General features: G+C 51.5%; 1 protein-coding gene across 2 annotated transcripts in view; it reads right to left on the bottom strand.

Moving 5' to 3' along the window:
- The window catches only part of TCEA1 (transcription elongation factor A1), a 55,883-nt gene that overhangs the window by 18,044 nt on the left and 22,518 nt on the right, over nt 1-15,321 (bottom strand). For both annotated transcript variants that reach the window (XM_075353268.1, XM_075353267.1), the window contains exons 3-4: nt 2,748-2,853; nt 881-968 (exon numbers count right to left, since the gene is read on the bottom strand). In XM_075353268.1, coding sequence (XP_075209383.1) covers nt 881-968; nt 2,748-2,853 — 194 coding nt within the window. The remainder of the gene's footprint in view (nt 1-880; nt 969-2,747; nt 2,854-15,321) is intronic.

Raw genomic sequence — 15,321 nt, 5'->3', positions numbered from 1 at the left:
GGTAAACCAGCCACGGACCAGGTGCTTCCCGCAAAGGAGTGAAATCAATCAGAAGAGTTGCACAAAAGCCAATGACCACCTGTGAAGAGCTACAGAAAGACCTGGAATCAGCAGATACAATGGTGTTTCAAAAGAAAACAATAAGTAATGAAAAGCATATGAGGGAAAATCCGGCAGTGATCTCCAAAAACCAGATAATATAGATAAAACGTGGAGTCTTTATTAAGGCAACATTAAAAATCCAGCCATAGTAGCGGTGACATCCCGGAGGATCAACCAGAGACTAGTTTCGGCATACAAGCCTTCGCCCTCTCTGCAGAGGTCACTGCTACTATGGCTGGATGATAATAAATAATTATTATTTACAGGGCTTTACATACTTTGGTATCACTGTCCCCATTGGGGCTCACAATCTAGAGTCCCTATCTGTATGTCTTTGGAGTGTGGGAGGAAACCAGAGTACCCGGAGGAAACTCACGCAAGCACGGGGAGAACATACAAACTCCTTGCAGATATTGTCCTTGGTGGGAATTAATTGAAAACCCAGTGCTGCAAGACTTCAGTGCTAACCACTGACCCACCGTGCCGCAGAATACCCTTCAAAAAAGGAAGAATAAGGCTATGTGCGCACTGGACGTTTTTGGGCTCAAAACTGCGTAGCTTTGCTTCCCCAGCAAAGTCTATGACTTTTCATTTTTGCGGTCCGCACTCAGCTATTTTTTTTAGCTGCGTTTTAGAGCTTTAAAAAAAAAAAAATAATTAAAAAAAAAAAAAAAAAATGCTGTGTGCGCACATAGCCTTACCCATAGTGTTTATTCCACCAAAATCTTTTTAAAATTAATCTTAGATATGACTCTGCATAGAAATGCTGGCAGAATACCTCTCTTCCTTCGCTTCAGGACTGTTTTGGGCAGGAGGGGGCTGCTCTTTTTTCTTTTCCTCCGTATCTTTGTCAGATGATGGGCCATCTAGATGAAAAAATAAATAAATAAATAAATAAATAAATATCAGCTACTGAAACATATTTCTGTTTTATCTGTATGACATTAGTGTGTAAAGCAAAAAAATACATTTCACCAGAAAACAGGATGAACAGTGTGAGACATTGATGTTGGAGCACAGAACTGGAGGAGGAATTAACACGCCATGATGGAAATAACTATAGAAAGCTATGTGCGCACACTGCAGTTTAATTTCTCCAGCAAAAAAAAACGCATCAAAAAATGCATGTGTTTTTAGTGCATTTTTGCCCCTGCATAGTTTTTGTTTTTTTTAACATTGTCAATTACAAAACGCAGGGAAAAGCGCAGAAAATGTGACACGCTGCTTTTTTCTGCAACCAAAAAAAGAAGCAATGTGTGCACAGCCTTTCGGAATGCTCAGACTTTGCTGGGGAAGGTCATACCTGCTGTTTAAGACACTGCAAACTGCACGGAAAATAAAAAAAAAAAAAAAAAAACGTGCGTACGAGGCCTAAAAAGTATCCGTCCATTCATGAAAGACAGCCATTAGCCTACATTATAGCCACTGTCTAAGCCACCCCCTATCTATAAGGCCTATTAGTTTATAACTATGGAAGGGGTCGTCCCCTGTCCTGGATGGCCCCTCTGAGCCAGAACGGACGGGTCCTGTACAATCAGCTCTCCCTGTGAAAGGCTCCGGCCGCCCTTGTCTGAGTGACCGCCAAATACTGTGGTCACAGCCGAATCCTGACAGCTGCTTTTATCCCTCTTATCGGCTATTTATCTATAATGAGACAACCGGATAAAAACTCTGCCAATGTACTGACTTAACAAGCATTTACACTGGATGATTATGGGGAACCTGTGTTCCAAAAACACTTATTTAGGATAAGCGGCCTGTCTGATCCGACTGCCAATCACATGAATGGGCAAAACGCTTCATCGGGTGAAATCATTTTTAAACTTGCTTAATCATTGCTCTCAGTAGCACGTCGCCCTGTACAAGCCGGACCTGGGCGTCAGAGAACAGATTGTCTACGTACACAGAACGATCTATTCACAATTGTTCTGTGCATATCGCACAAAGCCTATTAAACAACCACAGATCAGTAAACATGCAGCGTACCGGGAGGTCATTTATCTGCACAAGTTGGAGTGTGTAAATCCCCCCTCAAGTAAGGAGAAATTTACTACATGTGCATTTGTTAACAACTGCTGTCAACCAGGCACAGATTGTTAATAAACAGCACACAGAAGAGCAGACACTACATTGGTAGCTAAAGAGGTTGGCCACTACTTAAACCATAGGACAGGTCACTAATGTCTGATTGGATGAGGTCCGACACCCCAACGATCAGCTGTTCTCGGTGCCGACGACGGTACCAAGCAATGCTCACTACCAGAGCATTCTTCTGTTGGCGCAGCGTAGTGCACATCCACCACTTATTGACTTGCATAGGAGCCTTCAATTGAGAGGGCATCTCCGGAACTGAGCATTTCTGGCTGCCTGCATCGAGAACAGCTGATCACTGGTGGTGTGGGGTGTCAGACCCCGGCCGATCAGACATTGATGACCTAGGCCATCAATATAAAAGTAGTGGACAACCTCTTTAAATGCACATGGATTAATGCGGGCCATTCATCTTCATAATGTCAGAGTACCATCAGTAGACTGCAATTGGTGTTACCCTGACGCCTCTATTATGGAGCTTTGTATGCTCAAAACGCACGCTGTAGAAACAGATTACAACATAAACTAAAAAGACAAAAACAGGAGTCCGTTACCGAGTAGTTTTTTCCAGGACTTGATGAGCGATTTGGCTAGTGAGGTCACATCATCATCGGAGCTTTGTTTTCGGATGGCGTTTACAGACATTCCTATTCGGGTAGACTAATGAAAACAAAATGGAAAAATGCATTGTAATTACTTTACAATTCATAAATGGGTTAAATGAGTGAAGAACAAGCTCCAATATTTACAACACCAAAAATCAAGAGTTCTAGATATACAAGACATAAGTACAAGCGACAGGCGCCTGCACACATAGATCTGGCAGCCGAATCCAGAACATTACTCTTAAAAATGGACTAAATTAATGTTGTAGATGTTTATGTACATGGTGGAGGGCAATGTGCACTGCACGCCGCTGAGAGAATCCTATTTCTATACAGGAGATAAATCTCACTTCAGGATCAGGAGACCCTCCTGTGAGGAGAGACCGACACTAACAGCCAGACCGGGGATTCAGCAACCTGCAACACACACAGAAATGGCGCCATCTGCAGGTTTATCATCAAACCTCAGCATTTACAGCAGGGCCTCCTGAGCTCATTAACAAGAACAGAGATGCCAGAGTCTCCAGTAGATGATACCCAGGGCTGGGCACTGGAGAGAGAAAGACTTTTTTTATACACTTACTTTTGGAGTCCGACCACCATACTTTTAGAAAGGATCTGTCAAAAGAAGGGAATTTTGTTTACTTACCGTAAATTCCTTTTCTTCTAGCTCCAATTGGGAGACCCAGACAATTGGGTGTATAGCTATTGCCTCTGGAGGCCACACAAAGTATTACACTTAAAAGTGTAAGGCCCCTCCCCTTCTGGCTATACACCCCCAGTGGGATCACTGGCTCACCAGTTTTAGTGCCAAAGCAAGAAGGAGGAAAGCCAATAACTGGTTTAAAGACCAATTCAATCCGAGGAAACATCGGAGAACTGAACCATACCACATGAACAACATGTGTACCCGAAAAAACAGAAAAACCCCGAGAAAACAGGGCGGGTGCTGGGTCTCCCAATTGGAGCTAGAAGAAAAGGAATTTACGGTAAGTAAACAAAATTCCCTTCTTCTTTGTCGCTCCATTGGGAGACCCAGACAATTGGGATGTCCAAAAGCAATCCCTGGGTGGGTAAAAGAATACCTCATGATAGGGCCGTCAAACGGCCCTCTCCTACAGGTGGCCAACCGCCGCCTGAATGACTTATCTACCTAGGCTGGCGTCTGCCGAAGCGTAGGTATGCATCTGATAATGCTTGGTAAAAGTAAGTAGACTCGACCAGGTGGGTGCCTGACACACCTGCTGAGCCGTAGCCTGGTGCCGTAATGCCCAGGATGCACCCACGGCTCTGGTAGAATGGGCCTTCGGCCTTGAGAGAACCAGAAGCCCAGTAGAACTGTAGGTTTCAAGAATTGGTTCCTCGAGCCCCCGAGCAAGGGTGGATCTGGAAGCTTGCGACTGTTTACGCCGACCAGCGACAAGGACAAAGAGTGCATCCGGGTGGCGCAGGAGCGCCATGCGGGAAGTAGAACCTGAGTGCTCTCACCAGAACCAACAGATGCAAATCTTTCTGAAATTGATGGACTGGACGAGGACACAAAGAAGGTGAGGTGATATCCTGATTGATATGAAAATGGGATACCACCTTAGGGAGAAATTCCGGAACCGGACGCAGAACTACCCTGTCCTGGTGAAGGACCAGGAAGGGAGTTTGTATGAGAGCGTTGCTAGCTCGGAAACTCTCCTAAGAGACGAGACCGTTACTAGAAGGCCACTTCCCGTGAAAAACGGGAAGGGAGACATCCTTCAAAGGCTCGAAAGGCGGCATCTGGAGAGCAATTAGAACCTTGTTCAGATCTCAGGGCTCTAACGGCCGCTTGTACGGAGTGCTGAGAAGACAAACTCCCCGTAGGAACGTGCGTACCTGAGGAAGTCGTCGTTTCTGAAAAAATACAGATAGCGCTGAGACTTGTCCCTAAAGGGAACTGAGCGACAACCCATTTTCCTACCTAGATTGCAGGAAGGAAGGAAACATAGACGATGCAACCGGCCAGGGAGAAACACCCTGCGCCGAGCACCGAGATAAGAACATCTTCCACGTCCTGTGGTCAATCTTGGCGGACGTTGGTATGCTAGCCTGTCTCATGGTGGCAACCACGTCCTGAGGTAATCCTGACGACACTAGGTTCCAGGACTCAATGCCACACCATCCGGTTGAGGGCCGTAGAATTCAAATGGAAGAATGGCCCTTGAGACAGCCAGTCTGATTGGTCTGGTAGTGCCCCCGGTTAGCCTACCGTGAGGCACCACAGAACCGAGTACCACAACATCCTCGGCCAATTTGTAGCGACGAGGATGGCGCGGCCGCAGTCGGTCTTGATCTAGCGCAGTACTCTGGGCAACAATGCCAGAGGTGGCACCGAAGGTAGCTGGAACTGCGACCAATGCTGAACTAAGGCGTTTGCCGCCAGAGCTCGATGATTGTGAAACCGTGCCATGAAGCTGGCACATTGTTGTTGTGCCGTGACGCCATTAGATCGACGTCCGGCCTCTGTCAGCGGCGCCAGATCTCCTGAAACCCGTCCGGGTGAGGAGACCATACTCTTTCGGCCACACCTCAGCGACTTAGGAAGTCAGCTTCCTAGTTTCCACACTTGGGATGTGAATTGTGGATATGGTGGATGCCGTGTCTTCCACCCACATCAGAACCTGCCGGACTTCCTGGAAGGCTTGCCGGTTGCGCGTTCTTCCTTGGTGGTTGATGTATGCCACCGCTGTGGAGCTGTCCGACTGAAGTCGGATATGCTTGCTTTCCAGCCGCTGTTGGAAGGATTGTAGGGCAAGATACACTGCTCTGTGTTCAAGAACATTGATCTGAAGAGTGGACTCTTGCTGAGTCCACGTACCCTGAGCGCTGTAGTGGAGAAAAACTGCTCCCCACCCTGATAGACTCGCGTCTGTCGTAACTATCGCCCAGGACGGGGATAGGAAGGACCTTCTTTTTGACCAAGAGGTGAGAAGAAGCCACCACCGTAGAGATTCCTTGGCCGCCTGAGAAAGAACGACGACTCTGTTGAGGGACGTCGACTCCTCGTCCCATTGGCGGAGAATGTCCCATTGTAGTGGACGCAGTAAAACTGCGCGAAAGGAACTGCCTCTTACGTAGGAAGTGCATGAGGCGTCTCAATGTGTGCGACTGGTTCTTAAAGAAGAGCTTGCAGCCCGTAGTGAATGCTGTTTGTCTAGCGGCAGCTTCACTATCGCTGAGAGAGTAAGAAACTCTATGCCTAGATATGTTATCGATAGGGTCGGGGTCGGATCTGACTTTAAAAAGTTGATGATCCACCCAAAACTCTAGAGAGTCTCCAGCGCAACGTTCGGGCAGTGTTGGCATGTTTCCTAAGAGAGTGCCTTGACAAGTAGATCGTCTAAATACGGGACCACAGAGTGACCCTGAGAGTGCAGGACTGTGACTACTGCTGCCCTGACCTTGGCGAAGACCAGTTGGACTGTCGCTAGCCGGAAGGTAGAGCTACGAACAGAGGGTGTTCGTCTCCTATAACGAAGCGTAGAAACGCTAGTGCTCTGGATCAATCGGCACGTGTGGATAAGCATCCTTGATGCCTAATGATGCTAGGAAATATCCTTGGGACCTTGAGGCGATGACATGGCGGAGGGATTCCATCCGGAACCGCCTGGTGTCCACGAGCTTGCTGAGCATTCTTAGATCCAGAACGGGACGGAACGGCCCGTTGTTATAGGTACCGCAAAGAATTTGGGGTAAAAACCGTGACCTTGTTCCTGAAGAGGAACGGGGGTCATCACTCTTTCTGCCTATAGAGTGCACCCTGTTTGCAGAAGAGCAGCGGCCCGGCCGGGAGGTGGAGAAATTCTGAAGAATCGAGTTGGAGGACGAGAAGTGAGCTCTATCCTGTACCCGTGAGACAGAATGTCTCACACTCAATGGTCATTGACCTATGGCAGCTAAATATCGCCAAGGCGGGAGAGCCTGCTACCGACCGAGGCCGCAAGTCATGAGGAAGCCGCCTTGGAAGCGGGTTTTCAGACTGTCGCTTTTTTGGGCGAGACTGAGCCCGCTAAGAATCGTAGCTCCTCTGATCCTTTTGAGTCCACATTGGACGAGGAAAAATGGGACCTGCCCTAGCCTCGAAAAGGCCGAAAACCCCGACTGCCTCTTGCTCTGTTGGGGTTTGTTGTGTCCGGGCTGAGGAAAGGATGAATCCTTACCCCTGGACTGTTTGATGGTTACATCCAAAGCTCACCAAACAGTCGGTCTCGCGTAAGAAACAAATGCAGACATTTGAGAGGTTAAGGATGCCACCTGCGGCACAGATGTACGTGTAACCGTGTCAATCTGTGTAAGACAAGCTGAAATAGCTTGGAGTGCCCCAAGGGAGAGAATGCCGGAGCCAACGGTGCGCCGACAGCCTCATAGATGGCTTTCGACCAGAGATCCATCTGTCTGTCAGTGGCATCTTTGAGTTTGCAGTTCCATCTCCCACTGCAACTATGGATCTAGCTACAAGCCTGGAGATTGGAGGATGCCGCTCGGGACATTGGGTCCAGTCCTTGACCAAGTCAGGGGACAGGGATAACGTGTATCCTAAGCCGTTTGGAGAAGCGCATATCTGGATAAGCGTGGTGTTCCTGGACTGCCTCTCTGAAGGCAGAGTGGTCCAGAAAAATACGTGAAGCTGACTCCTCCACTGGAGGAGCTGTGAGAAATAACCCACATTCTATAGATGGACGCTATAAGATTATTTACTATGGCGTCACAATCAGGTGTATCCAGATTGAGAGCGGTCTCAGGATCAGAATCCTGAGCCGCTACTTCCGCCTCATTACACAGCGAGTCCTTCTGTTAGGACCCTGATGAAACCGAGGCCGCTCATAGCGAGCCCACTTAGGCTGTCTGGGACTGACGTCCGTGCAGAGCCGTGACTCTGGGATGCGTGTGACATTCCCGGAGCTGTTAGTTATTCACACTGAGGGGGGCCATGGATCAATGATTCAACAGTGCCCATATTGTGAGAGACATGTCCGGACTGCTAGGCTTCTAGTATCATAGCCATAGTCTCAGAAAAACTGTCAGTAAATACTGCAGACTGCCGGCCGTATAGCCGTACATGCTGTACCAGCTGTATAGAACAACATGTGGTTCTGCACCTTTGTTTTACACAGAGAATATGCTGATAACTCCTCCGCATAATCCAGGAGGGTATATACAACGTGCGACCAAACAGTGCAATGTATATAGTACAAGCATATCTATAAGTGCACTTCTGCACTAGTGGGGTTAGCACCACAGGTGCTGCTTAACGCCTGTTACAGCGATTGTGTGACTATCAGAATGCCAGGGTCTTCCCCACTTGTCTCTGTATCGTACAGAAACTGACACTAATGGCTGCCGGTGTCCTTGTAGAGAAGGAAGCCGTGGGCGTGCCTGAGAAAGTGCGGGAATCCGGATTCACAGTGCACACAGTGAGAGGGGTGGAGTATGCAAAACATACTCCAGCTCTCAGCTCTGCTCTATGCAGCGTCACGCCCCTACCCTGACTGTCAGGGCTGTGGGCGGTAACGAAGGGAGACTAGGCCCAGAAGCCGGGGACTCGAGTTAACAGCGCGGCCGCCGTAAAAGCGCGGGCCGCGCTGAAGTCCCCGGCGCACCACAAGTGCCAGCCGCGCCGCAGTTCCAGCGGCCGGCGCGACCGATTCATAGAAGTGGCCAGCGTCCCGCCCCTCTCCTGACTGGCAGGTCTGGGGGCGGGAACGAACGGAAGCAGGCCGCAAAAGCCGGGGACTCTGGTTATCAGCGCGGCCGCCGTAAAAGCGCGGGCCGCGCTGAAGTCCCCGGCGCACCACAAGTGCCAGCCGCGCCGCTGCCAGCGGCCGGCGCGACCGATTCCTGGAAGTGGCCAGCGTCCCGCCCCTCTCCTGACTGGCAGGTCTGGGGGCGGGAACGAACGGAAGCAGGCCGCAAAAGCCGGGGACTCTAGTTATCAGCGCGGCCGCCGTAAAAGCGCAGGCCGCGCTGAAGTCCCCGGCGCACTACAAGTGCCAGCCGCGCCGCAGTCCCAGCGGCCGGCGCGACCAATTCCCATAAGTGAGCCTGCTTCAGCAAAGCTGAATGAGGCCAAGGCACAGGCGCCGCAGCGCTGATGTCCCCCGGCGCACTACAACACCCAGCATGCTGCGGTGTGAGCGCCAAATGCACGGGGACACAGAGTACCTTGAGGAAGCAGGGCCATGTCCCTGATGTACTCCGCTCCATCCAGCATCTTCTCCAGGGGCTGTAGATGGAGCACGGTCTCAGTGCCTGGAGACCGGTAAATCCCACTTCACCCAGAGCCCTGTAAAAAGGGATGGGGAAGGAATCAGCATGTGGGCTCCTGCCGCCGTACCCGCAATGGGTACCTCAACCTTACAAACACCTCCGACATACAGTGGGGTGAGAAGGGAGCATGCTGGGGACACTATATGTGTCCTCTTTTCTTCCATCCGACATAGTCAGCAGCTGCTGCTGACTAAAAAGTGGAGCTATGCGTGGATGTGTTGCCTCCTTCGCACAAAGCACAAAACTGGTGAGCCAGTGATCCCACTGGGGGTGTATAGCCAGAAGGGGAGGGGCCTTACACTTTTAAGTGTAATACTTTGTGTGGCCTCCAGAGGCAATAGCTATACACCCAATTGTCTGGGTCTCCCAATGGAGCGACAAAGAAATCACATGAAAGCACCTAAAGAAGGGAATTTTGTTTACTTACCGTAAATTCCTTTTCTTCTAGCTCCAATTGGGAGACCCAGACAATTGGGTGTATAGCTACTGCCTCCGGAGGCCACACAAAGTATTACACTCAAAAGTGTAAACCCCTCCCCTCTGCTATACACCCTCCCGTGCATCACGGGCTCCTCAGTTTTGGTGCAAAAGCAGGAAGGAGGAAACTTATAAATTGGTCTAAGGTAAATTCAATCCGAAGGATGTTCGGAGAACTGAAACCATGACCAAGAACAATTCAATCTGAACAACATGTGTACACAAAGAATAACAGCCCGAAGGGAACAGGGGCGGGTGCTGGGTCTCCCAATTGGAGCTAGAAGAAAAGGAATTTACGGTAAGTAAACAAAATTCCCTTCTTCTTTGTCGCTCCCTTGGGAGACCCAGACAATTGGGACGTCCAAAAGCAGTCCCTGGGTGGGTAAAAGAATACCTCGTAATAGAGCCGTAAAACGGCCTCTTCCTACAGGTGGGCAACCGCCGCCTGAAGGACTCGCCTACCTAAGCTGGCATCTGCCGAGCGTAGGTATGCACTAGATAGTGCTCCGTGAAAGCGTGCAGACTCAACCAGGTAGTCGCCTGACACACCTGCTGAGCCGTAGCCTGGTGCAGCAACGCCCAGGACGCACCCACGGCTCTGGGAGAATGGGCCTTCAGCCTTGAAGGAACCGGAAGCCCAGCAGAACGGTAGGCTTCAAGAATTGGTTCCTTGATCCACCGAGCCAAGTTGACTTGGGAGCTTGCGACCCTTTACGCTGGTCAGCGACAAGGACAAGAGCGCATCCGAGCGGCGCAGGGGCGCCGTACAAGAAATGTAGAGTCTGAGTGCTCTCACCAGACCTAACAAGTGCAAATCCTTTTCACGTTGGTGAACCGGATGAGACAAAAAGAAGGTAAGAAGATATCCTGATTGAGATGAACAAAGGATACCACCTTCGGGAGAAATTCCAGAACCGAACGCAGAACCAGCTTGTCCTGGTGAAACACCAGGAAGGGGGACTTTACATGACAGCGCTGCTATGTCAGACACTCTGCGGAGTGACGTGACTGCCACTAGGAAGACCACCCTCTGCGAAAGGCGTGAAAGAGAATATCCCTCATTGGCTCGAAGGGTGGATTCTGAAGAGCCGGTATCACCCTGTTCCGATCCCAGGGTTCTAGCCGACGCTTGTAAGGAGGGACTATGTGGCAAACCCCCTGCAGGAACGTGCGTACCTGAGGGAGTTTGGCTAGACGCTTTTGAAACACAAACACAGAAAGCGCCGAAACTTGTCCCTTAAGGGAACCGAGAGACAACCCCTTTTCCATTCCGGATTGAAGGAAGGACAGAAAGTGGGCAAGGCGAATGGCCAGAGAGTAAAACTCTTATCCTGGTGCTCTGATCAGAAGATCTTCCACGTCCTGTGGTAGATCTTGGCAGACGTTGGTTTCTTGGCCTGTCTCATAGTGGCAATGACCTCTTGAGATAACTCTGAAGACGCTAGGATCCAGTACTCAATGGCTACGCAGTCAGGTTGAGGGCCGCAGAATTCAGAATGCGTCTGCCGCCAGAGCTCTGTGATCTTGAGAACGTGCCCTGCATGCCGGGACCTTGTTGTTGTGCCGGGACGCCAATAGGTCGACGTCCGGCTTCCCCCAGCGGCAACAATCTCTTGAAACACGTCCGGTCGAAGAGACCATTCCCCTGCGTCCATGCCCTGGCGACTGAGAAAGTCTGCTTCCCAGTTTTCTACGCCCGGGATGTGAACTGCGGAGATGGTGGAGGCTGTGGCTTCCACCCACAGCAGAATCCGCCAGACTTGCTGGAAGGCTTGCCGACTGCTTGTGCCGCCTTGGTGGTTGATGTATGCCACCGCCGTGGCGTTGTCCGACTGAATTCGGATCTGCCTGCCTTCCAGCCATGGCTGGAACGCTATTAGGGCTAGAACACTGCCCTTATCTCCAGAACATTAATCTGGAGGGAGGACTCTGCTGAGTCCATGTACCCTGAGCCCTGTGGTGGAGGAAGACTCCCTGACAGACTCGCGTCCGCCGTGACCACAGCCCAGGATGTGGGCAGGAAGGATTTTTCCTTCGACAAGAGTGGGAAGAAGCCACCACAGAAGGGAGGCCATGGCTGCCCGAGAAGGAGCAACGTTCTTGTCGAGGGACGTCGATTTGCTGTCCCATTTGCGGAGAAAGTCCCATTAAAGTGGGCGCAGATGAATCTGCGCAAACGGAGCTGCCTCTATTGCTGCCACCAACTTCTCTAGGAAGTGCATGAGGCGCCTCAAGGGTGTGACTGGGCTCGAAGGAACGATTGCACCCCTGTCTGTAGTGAACGCTGTTTGTCCAGCGGAAGCTTCACTATCGCTGAGAGAGTATGAAAACTCCATGCCGAGATATGTCAGTGATTGGGCCGGTGTCAATTTTGACTTTAGGAAAAATTGATGAACCACCCGAATCTCTGGAGAGTCTCTAGCGCAATGTTCAGTCTGTGTTGGCATGCCATCCGAGAGGGGGCCTTGACCAGCAGATTGCCTGAGAGAGTAGGACCGCTACCACCGTTGTCATGACCTTGGTGAAGGCCCGTAGGGCTGTCACCAGGCCGAAAGTTAGTGCCACGAACGGAAGGTGTTCGTTCCCTATGGCGAAGCGCAGGAAGCGCTGATATTCTGGTACAATCGGCACGTGGAAATAAGCATCCCTGATGTCGATTGATGTTAGGAAACCTCCTTGGGCCATCAAAGGTGATGGCAAGCGGAGAGATTCCATCCGGAACCGTCAGGTTCTCAGTCCGTTGAGCCGTGTGAAGTCCAGAACGGGGCGGAGTGATCCGTCCTATCTGGTACCACGAACAAGCTGGAGTAAAAAGCCGCGACTACGTTCTTGAAGGGGAACGAGGATCGCAACTCCTCCTGCCTTCGGAGTGTTCCCCAACTGGAAACATGCATTGGCTCGCTCGGGGGACGGAGATGCTGTGAAGCAACGAGTCGGAGGACGAGAACTGAGCTCTATCCTGTGACCGTAAGACAGAATGTCTCCTACATCGGTCTTGGACATGTGGGGACCACTCCCCTGACCTGGACCGCCATGCAGAAAAGGTTCTCTGTGCACGGCGGAGGATGAAAATACCACCGCCTGAGACGTCAAAGACGCTAATTGCGGAGCACAGGATGACCGCATTGATCTGAGACAGAGCAGCTGAGATAGCCTGGAGTGCCCACCCCTGCAGAGGCTGGGGCAACGGACACGCCTATGGCTTCATAGATGGATCCCATTAGGAGTTCTATCTGTCTGTCCGTGGCATTCTTGAGCGTGGACCCGCCAGCCACTGCTACTACTGATCTAGCCGCCAGTCCGAGACTGGCGGGCACCTTATGACACTGAGCCGAAACCTTAACAACGTCAGAGGGGAAGGGACAACGTGTGTTATAAGGCGTTCAGTAAAACGCTTGTCCGGGAAGGTGTGCTTCTGGACAGAATCTGTGAAGCCTTGAGAGCCACGTCCGGACAGAGTCCTGGGTTGCGACCTCCGCCCCATCCTCTAGAGGGTCCTCAAGCTGAGACCCTAGAAGTCGGGGAAGATTCCAAGCAAGGCTGCTTAGCCGGACTGGGACTGCGGTTCGTGCTGGAGTTTACCACGTAATAACTAGAGGCCACCCCAGGAACACGCTTCGTCGCAGACCGAGGGAGGCCTGGGGCGATCCCGCAGTGCCCGGGGCCTGTGTAAGGGGCCGGTCTGGACTGCAAACTCCTAGTCTCTTAGCCGACCATTTGTCCATAGCCTGAGACATGGATAGTGAAAATGACCCAGAGAGTTTCTCAGCAAAGCTGTAACTCTGTCCCTGCCGCCTGGACAGGGAACGCCGGCGAAGCTCAACCAGTGAAACTGCATTCAAACATTATATAGCCATATATACAGTGTATCACATATACAGTTCATCACTCTAGGGGGCCCAGCATCGAGAAGAAGCCCCCTGGTGTACCGACCCTGAAGCAGTATGTGCTGCTGAAAACATGGCTGTCGGCGTGTACAGTGGAGGGGGGAGCCGTGGGCGTAACCCCAAAAGTGCGGGAATCTGGTGCCCTGAGCGAAACGTGAGGGAGGCGGAGGACAGCCAAGTGTGCTCCAGCCGTCACTGCTAGCCTCCGACTGACCGTCCCGCCCTTCCCCCTGACTGGCAGGGCCAGGGACGGGAGTTTAAGGCGCTAGGCCGCAAAAGCCGGGAACTAAAGTTACCGACCGCGGCCGGCAAGCAGGTGCGGTAGTCGCCAAGTCTGAGGCGAAGCTGCTCTCTGCGCCGTCCCCAAGGGGACACTGAGTCCTTGAGGGAATCAGTTCCGTAGCGTGATTAGTGAGGGAGGCGGAGGACAGCGAAGTGTGCCCCGGCCCTCACTGTCGGCGTCAGCCCGACTGTCCCGCCCTTCCTCCTGACTGGCAGGTCCGGGGGTGGGATAATGATTGAACAGTGCCCGGGGCTGGACTGTAAGGCTTCTCTAGGAGTAGCCAAAAATCAACAGTGCGACTATCATATCATATCATATCATATCATATCATATCATATCATATCATATCATATCTATATATATATATATATATATATATATATATATATATATATACACATACATATATATATATATACACATATACATATATACATATATACATATATACACTTCGGCACTCAGTGGGGCCAGCACCTCAGGTGCTGCTTACCGACCGCTCACAGCGGTTGTGTGATCACCAGAATCCGTGCCCGGGCCCCCCTGATGTTGTCTCTCCTCTCCAGCGTCAGAAGTGCTGACAGTAATGGCTGCCGGCGTTCTGTGGGGAGGAGGGGGCCGTGGGCGTGCCCTAAAAAGTGCGGGAATCTAGTGCCCCACTGTGCTGAGTGAGGGGGGAGGAGGATACAGAGTATGCTCCAGCCCTCAGTGCTGCCGTCCTGTGCAGCGTCCCGCCCTTCCCCTGACTGGCAGGCCTGTGGGCGGGAATAAGCGAAACTAGGCTGCAAAAGCCGGGGACTAAAGTTATAAGCGCGGCCGGCAAATAAGCACGGCCGGCGCGGTAGTCCCCGGCGCACTAACACACCCAGCAGTGCTGCAGTGTGTATGGCACAAGCGCTCCATGCGCGGTCCCCACGGGGACACAGAGTACCTCCCAGTAGCAGGGCCATGTCCCTGATGATACCCGGCTCCTGTCCAGCAAATTCCCCAGGGGCTGCGGAGGGAGCACGGTCCCAGTGCCTGGAGACCGATTAGGATCCCACTTCACCCAGAGCCCATCAAGGGATGGGGAAGGAAAACAGCATGTGGCTCCTGCCTATGTACCCGCAATGGGTACCTCAACCTTAACAACACCGCCGACAAGAGTGGGGTGAGAAGGGAGCATGCTGGGGGCCCTGATATGGGCCCTCTTTTCTTCCATCCGACCTAGTCAGCAGCTGCTGCTGACTAAGATGTGGAGCTATGCGTGGATGTCAGCCTCCTTCGCACAAAGCATAAAAACTGAGGAGCCCATGATGCACGGGAGGGTGTATAGCAGAGGGGGAGGGTTTACACTTTTGAGTGTAATACTTTGTGTGGCCTCCGGAGGCAGTAGCTATACACCCAATTGTCTGGGTCTCCCAAGGGAGCGACAAAGAAAGGGGGTTTTCTCATCATCTATAGTGGGCAACATTGTAATATGAAATTCACCACTAATTGAAAATCTTGTGAAGAACGGAAGGATTTTTATTGCTCATGGCCCAGGTCAGCTCCCGACGAAGCGGTAGCGAAACGCGTCGAGGTGCAGGGTGGTGTGTCT

The sequence above is a fragment of the Anomaloglossus baeobatrachus genome, chromosome 6 (genome assembly GCF_048569485.1).
Source record: "Anomaloglossus baeobatrachus isolate aAnoBae1 chromosome 6, aAnoBae1.hap1, whole genome shotgun sequence".
Lineage (NCBI taxonomy): Eukaryota > Metazoa > Chordata > Amphibia > Anura > Aromobatidae > Anomaloglossus > Anomaloglossus baeobatrachus.
This window is presented reverse-complemented; position numbering and strand designations above follow the sequence as displayed.